This window comes from Mchenga conophoros, linkage group LG11 (assembly GCF_057382185.1).
Source record: "Mchenga conophoros isolate Kocher_MC1m ecotype Shallow Benthic linkage group LG11, M_conophoros_male_GT1.1, whole genome shotgun sequence".
NCBI classification, from domain to species: Eukaryota; Metazoa; Chordata; class Actinopteri; order Cichliformes; family Cichlidae; genus Mchenga; species Mchenga conophoros.
In genome coordinates this window covers 28962164-28974002 of record NC_140536.1, presented here as the reverse complement: position 1 = coordinate 28974002, position 11839 = coordinate 28962164, and the positions used below count along the sequence as shown (strand labels likewise).

Here is an 11839-nt window from a genome sequence, read left to right as displayed (position 1 = left end):
ACTGGCAATAAAAATTTAAAAGGAGGAAGAAGAAGGCCATTTTCCCCTGAAACAGTGCCGTGAGAGCGACGTACCCGAGCTTTATTGTTCTCATTATCTCCACTGCTCTCGATATTTTAACGAGAGTCTTTGGTTGCCTTTTGTGTAAGTTCTGACGTTGGTTATGTGACAGTATGGTGGTAATATTAAAAAACGAAAACGTCGTCATTGCTGCTGGCCGGGTTCGGGCGATAAACGAGCTAACGCTAAAGCTACAGGCCTAGCTGGGTACAAAGACGAGTGCAGCTCAGCTCGACATTTTGTTCTTGGTTTCAGCGGCAGAGGCGTTTGAAGTGCCAGAAACAACCTGGGGAACAATCCACGTTAGCTAATCTCAGCTGGCATACAAGGTTACGATGTGTGCAGGTTGCGTGTATTTTACGTGTATATTTTGTCAACGATGCGGCTAACGGGGGCATGTCCGATTCAGTATTGGCGACGTGGTTGTTATGTACTTGGAGCACTGAGCTTTTGATTAGGTGCACGTTGGAGACACATTTAAGTCATTTAGCAAGTTATTGTACATGTTGGGGGTTTCTCTCTACGTGGATGGCCAACCTGGAACAGTTAAGGCTCTGTCGTTGGTCGTGCCCCCCTCCCGTGATGCATGGGTGGTGATTTCTGGTTGACAGCAACTGTCAGTTTGCAAAGATTCTGAGATCTCCCTGCCGTGCATGAAGGCGACTCATCAAGATACCATGTTAGTTCGTTTTCTCATTGATATTGGTGGTAAAAGGTCCTGTAATTTTCACTTTGGGTTAATGATCTTGAACTGAGCAGTGACTTCAGCGTACTCCTGCATAAGGACCATACAGGGAGTGCAGAATTATTAGGCAAATGAGTATTTTGTCCACATCATCCTCTTAATGCATGTTGTCTTACTCCAAGCTGTATAGGCTCGAAAAACTACTACCAATTAAGCATATTAGGTGATGTGCATCTCTGTAATGAGAAGGGGTGTGGTCTAATGACATCAACACCCTATATCAGGTGTGCATAATTATTAGGCAACGTCCTAGTGACGGACGGTTGACAGCCAGGAGATGGCAGTAATGCAACAGTTTTGGATGCAAGCTGCCGTTAAACTTGACTGAAGAAGAAGTAGGCAACGTCCTTTCCTTTGGCAAAATGGGTCAACAGAAGGACTTGACAGGCTCAGAAAAGTCAAAAATAGTGAGATATCTTGCAGAGGGATGCAGCAGTCTCAAAATTGCAAAGCTTCTGAAGCGTGATCATCGAACAATCACGCGTTTCATTCAAAATAGTCAACAGGGTCGCAAGAAGCGTGTGGAAAAACCAAGGCGCAAAATAACTGCCCATGAACTGAGAAAAGTCAAGCGTGCAGCTGCCAAGATGCCACTTGCCACCAGTTTGGCCATATTTCAGAGCTGCAACATCACTGGAGTGCCCAAAAGCACAAGGTGTGCAATACTCAGAGACATGGCCAAGGTAAGAAAGGCTGAAAGACGACCACCACTGAACAAGACACACAAGCTGAAACGTCAAGACTGGGCCAAGAAATATCTTGAGACTGATTTTTCTAAGGTTTTATGGACTGATGTAATGAGAGTGAGTCTTGATGGGCCAGATGGATGGGCCCATGGCTGGACTGGTAAAGGGCAGAGAGCTCCAGTCCGACTCAGACGCCAGCAAGGTGGAGGTGGAGTACTGGTTTGGGCTGGTATCATCAAAGATGAGCTTGTGGGGCCTTTTCGGGTTGAGGATGGAGTCAAGCTCAACTCCCAGTCCTACTGCCAGTTTCTGGAAGACACCTTCTTCGAGCAGTGGTACAGGAAGAAGTCTGCATCCTTCAAGAAAAACATGATTTTCATGCAGGACAATGCTCCATCACACGCGTCCAAGTACTCCACAGCGTGGCTGGCAAGAAAGGGTATAAAAGAAGAAAAACTAATGACATGGCCTCCTTGTTCACCTGATCTGAACCCCATTGAGAACCTGTGGTCCATCATCAAATGTGAGATTTACAAGGAGGGAAAACAGTACACCTCTCTGAACAGTGTCTGGGAGGCTGTGGTTGCTGCTGCACGCAATGTTGATGGTGAACAGATCAAAACACTGACAGAATCCATGGATGGCAGGCTTTTGAGTGTCCTTGCAAAGAAAGGTGGCTATATTGGTCACTGATTTGTTTTTGTTTTGTTTTTGAATGTCAGAAATGTATATTTGTGAATGTGGAGATGTTATATTGGTTTCACTGGTAAAAATAATTGAAATGGGTATATATTTGTTTTTTGTTAAGTTGCCTAATAATTATGCACAGTAATAGTCACCTGCACACACAGATATCCCCCTAAAATAGCTAAAACTAAAAACAAACTAAAAACTACTTCCAAGAACATTCAGCTTTGATATTAATGAGTTTTTTGGGTTCATTGAGAACATGGTTGTTGTTCAATAATAAAATTATTCCTCAAAAATACAGCTTGCCTAATAATTCTGCACTCCCTGTATGAGCGACTGGCTCAAAGTCTTACTTATTTCCTTTACCTGAAACAGCCATTGCTGCTATAAACTGCACGTTTTGGAATCATTGGGAGAAGCTGGATCAAGGCGGCAATGTAGTGAAGAAACCTTGAAGAAGAACAACATCCTGATTTCTTTGAGGTCTTTTTCTTTCCTGCTTTGCTTCATCAGAAACAACAGTCTAGCTCGACCTGTCCGACCAGCTTGAAAGCAGGAAATCTGAACTGGTAACACAAAAGGAGTGAACAAAGGAGTGTGAATTTTCACCATCTAATTAGGTTTGCTTATAAGAAGATCCAAATTCATTTAATTATGAATTGAGGTGGACTTTGTGGTGGCTGAAGCATAAAACATTTTTTTAACTAGCTTTTTACGAGCAGTCAGTTATTAACTTCTGAAACATTGGAGTGTTTTGCACAGCTTTGAAGCTAAAATGTACATAATTGATACATTTGGGTATTGTAAGTAACGTCAAGTAAGGACTTCTTTGCCCAAAACAAATGAAAATGCTGCTTTGAGCTATGCCCACACTGGTATACTCCTAGCTCTAAAGCAATACTGAAGGGTTTCACGTGTTGTAAATGTGCAGCTTAATTAGGGCTGCTCGATTATGGCAAAAATGATAATCACGATTATTTTTTATTAATTGAGATCTCGATTATTTGACGATATTTATTTAACAATAACAATGTATTGAATAATGACTTTAAAGATTGTCATAAAATAGTGTGCAAATACGGATAACTGTGCAAATGTTTGCAATATAAAAATCAAATGAAAAATGTAAACATCTGTTCACTGAACTTTGCAGTGTTGCTCTGTGGTGCAGCTACGACACTGTAGCAAAGTTTACACACTATGTCTACTTGATCCACGTCTGACTCCGCGAACCCATAATGTTTCCACACCACTGAAGTTTTTTTTTACCTCTCTTTTAAACCAACAGCAGTCACTCTCCTCTCCAAATAACTTCTGCTTAGCTTTCCGAGCTTCCCTCGGGTCCTCTTAATCAGCGGTCCCCAACCCCCGGGCCTCGGACCGGTACCGGTCCGTTAGTCGTTTGGTACCGAGCCGCGAGAGTTGAGGCTCAGGTGTGAAATGTATAGTTTTCAGGGTTTTTATCGGTTTTCAGCGTTATTTTGTTATCGTTTTTATCGTTTACTCAGTTTTCCTTGGTCTTTTCACGTGTGTTATGAATAAATGTTCTTTTTTTCGGTACCGGTACTAGTTTTATTTTGTTGTATTTATCCGCGACACCTTAAAGGCCGGTCCATGAAAATATTGTCGGGCATAAACCGGTCCGTGGCGCAAAAAAGGTTGGAAACCGCTGCTCTCAGTGTTGCCAACTCCTCAGTAAGTAAAATCGCTATTGGTTGTCCTAAAAGTCGCTAGAAGTCGCCAAATGACGTCATCGCTTAATTTGTAGAATTGGTCATGCTAATGTAATTGTAACCTACGTTGTTGGAGAGAGAAATAACATCGTGGAAGAGACATAAAGTGAGTAAAAAACGTCCTAAATGCAGTTAGAATTTATTTAGAACTACAAATTAAATTTCTTTTAACAACTATTGTTTTTAATGTCACAGTTCCAACCCTGCTCCTTTATCCGGGCCTGGACTGGCAAAAGTGACCCGAAATTGGCGCTCTGGTGGAGTTACTTTGTGTGTGAGAGTGTTTGTTTATAAGTAGTTTTAAACTTTGTGATCCACAAAACAGCATAACAGTAAAAGAAGAATTGACTGCGTTACAGTCAGTGCGGGAGCAGCGGCTTCACTCATGCGCGATTCATTTGTCCTTTGGACGCATGGATGTGAACATCTCCTGCCCTGATAACAGCGGGGGAGGACTATCCTCCGCCTGGGAGAGCTTTGGCACGGGTGAGGTGCCCACGGCAGCACCCGCTGCTTGTTGAGAGTAAGAGCGATGCGCGTTTTCACGTCAAAAAGTCGTCATAAATAAGTCTCCAATAATACCAGAAAAGTCGCCAGATTTGTCGCTAGTCGCTTTTTAGAAAAAAAGTCGCTAAGGGGGTCTGAAAACTCGCTAAATATAGCGACAAAGTCGCTAAATTGGCAACACTGGCTGCTCTTAATTGTTGTGACACGTGTTAGAAATGCAGAGAGGTGCGCTGGATTCGCCACACGGAGCAGCGCGAGAGTAAAGCACGAGGCAGGGGCTAATAATCGGCTCAGTCATTTTTAATGATCGTTGAAAGCCCAGATCGTAATCTGATTAAAATTCGATTAATTGAGCAGCCCTAAGCTTAATGTTCTTGTGAAGTCTGAGACTGATTTGGAGCAGCGTTTGATCATGTCTGTTTTATCTGCTAAAAGCAATACTCTATTTCAATTTTTGATTGAACTTGTTATAGTGTGTATTCCATTTCATCTTACTGTCTTTTTGTCATTTTAAAATAAAAATGGATGCTTTTGAATTGTTAACATTAAATTAGGATCTGCAGGATACAGATAAATAATAAATAAAAAATATTTCGGGTTCAGTGATGTATTATTTTTTTCTCCCCTCAAAGACCTGTTATGATATTCTGCATTTTATTGATTTAATTTTTTTGTAGACAGCCTTCAAAGAACAAAACCTTAAATACGACCACCGTTTAAATGGTCACTACTCATCTGTAGTGGTGAATATGGTGTACTGACAGGTTTGAAATAATAACTATAGAGGCCTGTCTAAAACTATTGCTTGCTCCGCTACTGCTGCGCCCTAGCTTCAGCATGAGTGAATGGTGGTACGAACGAGCCAGAATGCGCTCACATAGTTAGCGAAGAGTTGTGGGAGAGCTCTAAAACACAAATGATAGCGAATGCAGCGCCTCGGGAAGTGTTTAAAATGACAAGACTAACAGTCTGATCCCCCAACGAAGTCTTTTGAGCATGTGTTTTAGCCAATTTCTATTTGTATCAGCCACTAATCGAGTGCCTCTGTTTCTGAGGCTTCTCTGTTCAGCATCACATGATATGGGTGCACAGCTGGCGCGAACCCCGGAGCGCTCCTACGAGTCAAACAACCAGTTAAAATTTCAAAAAGGCAGGCCTTGTTAGAGAGCATCACACAGTGGTTAAAATCTCAATAACAGAGACCTTGGTCCTTTGATAAACATATTTCATGCTTCATTTATTTGATGTTGTTTATCATAGTCTATTATTTGATTGATTACTTTTTGTTCTGCCTATTCAGTTTTTTTTGTCATCCACTGGAACAATTTGAACTGCACTAATGTGATGATGGAAAGAGAAATACTTTTGTTATCCCATACTTTCTTTTAATTCTTTTGGTACAGCAGTTGCAATGAATAATAATATTACTGATGATGATAATATGCAGGAGATGATTCTGTGCCTGACAGATACTTTAAATTATTGAGGTTGATCACAAGTGATATGAAAGATTTCCTTTATCTGTCCTTGTGCCATCAGAGCTGAATCAGCCTGTTAGAGAAAGTGATCTGCTGTCTTTGGAAGCCCGTTTCCGCCACAAAAAAAAGTATCCATAACTCAAAGTTTCGCGTTATCTTTCTTGAAATTTCGACTTATGGACTCAAAATTTTGAGATAAGTAACGCAAAATTTTGACTCACTTTTCTCAAAATTTGGCAGAGCTAACTTGAAATTTTGAGTTCATAAATCAAAATTTTGAGAAAATAACTCAAAGATTTGAGAAAGATAACTCGAAATTTCAAGTTATGGATACTTATTTTTCTTCCTTTTTTAGTGGTGGAAATGGGCTTCCATAAAAAATTGCAGAGCGGTTTAATCAGTTTGCTGGTATCAGCTCCAATGCTGCTCCCGCAGCAGACTACACCAAAGTACACTGCACTCACAATACCTAAAGGGCAGATTTCATCTGATTGCCGGATCTCTGTTTTGATTTGTTCTTCTTTTTTTTGTATTATCATTAGGCATAGCAGAAAATATTAACACACACACACACACACACACACACACACACACACACACACACACACACACACACAATATAAAACTGTATATTGTGGGGGAAAAAACTCTAGATGAATGTAACTTTGGAGAAGATTGTAAATGTGTTAAGGATACAGGCTGGTTAATTAGCAAGTCAACTAATGGTTAGGCTCTGCTAGAACTTTGCCTGAGCATTCTCACGCCGGTACAGTAGACGGCAACATGCACCTTTGACTTCGGTTTGGACCGCGCCGCCTGAGGAAGAAGAAAAAAAGGCGCCGAAGAAGGCCACTTTCCCACTTTCGCGTTTCAGACCACACTCCATACCAGTTGGTGGCGGTAATGCACCATTCAGTTGTTTGTCAACTGGCAATAAAAATTTAAAAGGAGGAAGAAGAAGGCCATTTTTCCCCTGAAACAGTGCCGTGAGAGCGACGTACCCGAGCTTTATTGTTCTCATTATCTCCACTGCTCTCGATATTTTAACGAGAGTCTTTGGTTGCCTTTTGTGTAAGTTCTGACGTTGGTTATGTGACAGTATGGTGGTAATATTAAAAAACGAAAACGTCGTCATTGCTGCTGGCCGGGTTCGGGCGATAAACGAGCTAATGCTAAAGCTACAGGCCTAGCTGGGTACAAAGACGAGTGCAGCTCAGCTCGACATTTTGTTCTTGGTTTCAGCGGCAGAGGCGTTTGAAGTGCCAGAAACAACCTGGGGAACAATCCACGTTAGCTAATCTCAGCTGGCATACAAGGTTACGATGTGTGCAGGTTGCGTGTATTTTACGTGTATATTTTGTCAACGATGCGGCTAACGGGGGCATGTCCGATTCAGTATTGGCGACGTGGTTGTTATGTACTTGGAGCACTGAGCTTTTGATTAGGTGCACGTTGGAGACACATTTAAGTCATTTAGCAAGTTATTGTACATGTTGGGGGTTTCTCTCTACGTGGATGGCCAACCTGGAACAGTTAAGGCTCTGTCGTTGGTCGTGCCCCCCTCCCGTGATGCATGGGTGGTGATTTCTGGTTGACAGCAACTGTCAGTTTGCAAAGATTCTGAGATCTCCCTGCCGTGCATGAAGGCGACTCATCAAGATACCATGTTAGTTCGTTTTCTCATTGATATTGGTGGTAAAAGGACCATATGAGTGACTGGCTACTTATTTCCTTTACCTGATACAGCCATTGCTGCTATAAACTGCACGTTTTGGAATCATTGGGAGAAGCTGGATCAAGGCGGCAATGTAGTGAAGAAACCTTGAAGAAGAACAACATCCTGATTTCTTTGGGGTTTTTTTTCCTGCTTTGCTTCATCAGAAACAACAGTCTAGCTCGACCTGTCCGACCAGCTTGAAAGCAGGAAATCTGAACTGGTAACACAAAAAAGGAGTGAACAAAGGAGTGTGAATTTTCACCATCTAATTAGGTTTGCTTATAAGAAGATCCAAATTCATTTAATTATAATTATGAATTGAGGTGGACTTTGTGGTGGCTGAAGCATAAAACATTTTTTTTTAACTAGCTTTTTACGAGCAGTCAACTATTAACTTCTGAAACATTGGAGTGTTTTGCACAGCTTTGAAGCTAAAATGTACATAATTGATACATTTGGGTATTGTAAGTAACGTCAAGTAAGGACTTCTTTGCCCAAAACAAATGAACATGCTGCTTTGAGCTATGACCACACTGGTATACTCCTAGCTCTAAAGCAATACTGAAGGGTTTCACGTGTTGTAAATGTGCAGCTTAATGTTCTTGTGAAGTCTGAGACTGATTTGGAGCAGCGTTTGATCATGTCTGGAACAGATGGAGCAAAGGTTAACGGTTGGAGATGTTATCTGCTGTTAAGCGTGATCTTGTCATTTTTTTCTGTAAGATGACAGTGCCAGATGAAGAACTACTCCCTACCCCCCCACCAAGCGCAGATTTCACAGCTGGATTTATGACTGGTCATCGAGGCTGTTCTGCAGTTGATCACTTGGCTAAATAAGTGGACATTATTTATAAACTTGAAAGTGGACTCACTATATTGAGGATTTTTCTTCTTTGGGAGGTGGTTTCATTTTCAGCTTGGCATCTTTCAGAACTAATCTTGCTCGGTTATTGAAACCAGTATGGTTTTATTTTTATTTTTTCCCCCCTCATTTGCTGGTGAACACTGTGCCACCGATGTTTTTTGTTTGTTTGTTTGGGTTTTTGGTGAAGTAAATTTGGTGGGAACTTGAGTCAAATATTTTAAATAGTGAGCAGAATTTTAGTTTTAATATGGTCTGTGTTTTAGTTCCTTAATTTTGCTGCGATTTCAACGTAAAGGCCTTTAGTTTTGTGCTTTGAAGCTTGGCTCTTTAGAATGTGAGGTGGATTTGTGATTAACCTCTGCAGTTCTTATTAGGCAGTCTTGTGTGTGTTTTTTTTAAAAATTGACCGTTTTGGGTATTGGTGTAAATGGTGTATCTGCCCCTGAGAGTGCATTGCTTTTCAGATTCCATGGTGGTACAGTGAAATGCCGGGAAATTGGCACAGAGCTACAGATGCTCTGTTGGCAATAATATTATTCTATATCCTTCTGTCTACAGGTGCTGTTGTTTGTGCTTCAGCATGGCGGTCGTCATCCGTTTACAGGGCCTGAGAGTCACAGCGGGTTCTGAGGATATTCGCAGGTTCTTCACTGGCCTCAAAATTCCTGATGGAGGGGTGCATATAATTGGTGGGGAGCGAGACGAGGCTTTCATTATCTTTGCTTCAGATGAAGATGCAAGAAGAGCCATGATACGTTCAGGTGGTGTCATTAGAGGCTCACCTGTTACATTGCTTTTAAGTAGTAAAGCAGAGATGCAGAATATGCTCGACAGAACAACAAAAATTGTGGAGAGGGATCAGAAAAGGCGGCTTGAAGATGACATTGGACATCCTCGCAGATCTATGGAGCCAGAGATGGGCAGGAGATCAGCCAGCAGATCGGGTGACAGTCCTCCACCCCTGCTCCAGAGGGCCCCAAACACAGATGATGTGTTTTTGTTTCTAAAAGGTCTGCCTTTCTCTGTCACTGAAAAGGAAATTTGTGACTTTTTTGGTGGTTTAGTTGTTGATGAAGTTGTTTTAGTAAAAAATCGCCAAGGATTAAACAATGGAACAGGTTTTGTCAAATTTGCAACAAGAGAGGATGCAATGGAAGGGTTGAAGAGAGATCGGGAATACATTGGCGCAAGGTATATTGAGATCTCCACGACAACATTGAATGATTGGCATCGGGTTACTGGTAGAATGCCAACAGCTGTAATAGGTGGCAGTTTCCAAAGGGGGAGATCACCCATTCCTGATCAGAGGGATCCACAGCACCGTGTAAGGTCACGATCACCTGTGGCTCAGAGGCACATTGCTCCTTCAGAAGGGGAGTACTGTGTTTTGTTGGAAAATCTGTCATTTGCAGTGGAAAAAGAACATATAAAACGTCTTTTTCATAATGCGAAACTTGGGGATGACCAGATCCTGCACTTGATTGACTCTGACGGGAAACAAAAAAGATCTGCACTGGTGCTGTTCAAGAGTTTGCGTGACTATTGTGAAGCTTTAGCTCATGAAAAAAGACAGTTTTTCAATCGACTAGTGCATACCCGTCCAGTTTCGAGGGAGAACATGATTGCCCTTCTGAAACCTCAAGGTACCACTGTCCGGCCTTCTGGAAACTCTGAAAGGTTTCGGGAGGGGCCTGCATCTTACTCCAGTGATCCTTATGACTCAGAGAAGATATGTGTGTTTGTGCGAAACCTGCCATTCGATGTACGAAAAGTTGAGATCATCGACTTCTTCCTTGGGTTTAATATCACAGAGGACAATGTGTGTGTGCTGCAGGACCGAGAAGGTGCTGGGGTTGGACAAGCTATGGTGGTCTTTGGATCTGAGACGGAGGCTATGAGGGCACTCATTCTCGATGGACGACGGTTTCTTGGGTCAAAAGTCATACTAAAATGCATTACACGTTCTGAGATGCAGGAGTTGGGTGTTGATCCACCAGTGGTGCAAGAGCCACTGCTGAGAGGGGAGCAGTACTCGGGCAAGAGCAGCGAAACATCTTATCTCACTGGTGATACTTCATATCCTGACTTCAGGGTTCCTCGTGATGGGGGTATACCAGTAACTAATGCACAGGATAGCATCCATGGAAGTATTGATTATGAGTCTCGTGCAGCGCGGTCTCGTTCTCCAGAAGACCGGGGCAATGGAGTTCGTGGCAGTTTTCGCTCCCCTGTGGAGCCTTTTGACGCTCCCACCTGTGTTCAGTTACTCAACCTACCTTTCCAAATCAGAAGTGAAGAAATCTACGATTTTTGTTACGGGTATCGTATAATACCTGGATCTGTGTCACTGCAGTATGACCAGAGTGGAAAACCTAAAGGCTCTGCTACTTTGGTATTTGAGTCTCGTCGAGAGGCTTTAACGGCAGTTGAAGAACTAGGTGGGAGACCAATAGGGCAGAGAAAAATAAAGCTACTCCTTGTGTGAAAGTAAAATTGCTTTTCATTGCACTTAAAATTCCAGGTGTAATTGGAAATGTAAACAATGTTGATTTGAAAAACCACTGCCTTGTTTTTTTCATTTTTTTTCGTTTTTTTTTTTATTTTTTATTTTTTATGTAGGGTGGGGAAAAGGAGGGTGTTGGGGGCTGTTGATATGGGGTGGCTTTATGATTCTAACTATAAAGTTAGCTTGCATGTATTTAATTTAGCCTTGTTTTATCTGCTAAAAGCAATACTCTATTTCAATTTTTGATTGAACTTGTTATAGTGTGTATTCCATTTAATCTTACTGTCTTTTTGTCATTTTAAAATAAAAATGGATGCTTTTGAATTGTTAACATTAAATTAGGATCTGCTGATCAAGCTTGTCTATACAGGATACAGATAAATAATAAATAAAAAATATTTCGAGTTCAGTGATGTATTTTTTTTTTCTCCCCTCAAAGACCCGTTATGATATTCTGCATTTTATTGATTTAATTTTTTTGTAGACAGCCTTCAAAGAACAAAACCTTAAATACGACCACCGTTTAAATGGTCACTACTCATCTGTAGTGGTGAATATGGTGTACTGACAGGTTTGAAATAATAACTATAGAGGCCTGTCTAAAACTATTGCGTGGTGGGGGTTTGTGTGTGTGTGTGTGTGTGTGTGTGCTTTCTGCTCATTTTACATAATTTGTAAGCACTGGGAGAGCTGCACTGGGAGAGCTGCACAGCTCAAACCTAGTGAAAAATTAGTTTAAAAAATGTGAACATTTAAAATGACAATTTCTAATTTTCTCTTGTGTATAACAATCTAAAATAACTTTGTATACAAAATTTCTCAAGACATTTAGTTAACTGATAAACGGTAGTT

General features: G+C 41.4%; 1 protein-coding gene across 1 annotated transcript; it reads left to right on the top strand.

The window, feature by feature from the left end:
• Nucleotides 1–6827: 6827 nt before the first annotated feature.
• rbm12bb (RNA binding motif protein 12Bb) lies at nt 6828–11396 on the top strand. The gene is made up of 2 exons (XM_085292262.1): nt 6828–6970; nt 9040–11396. Exon 2 carries the CDS (start codon nt 9062–9064, stop codon nt 10964–10966), a length of 1905 nt encoding a protein of 634 aa, XP_085148388.1. The 5' UTR covers nt 6828–6970; nt 9040–9061; the 3' UTR covers nt 10967–11396.
• Nucleotides 11397–11839: the final 443 nt, after the last annotated feature.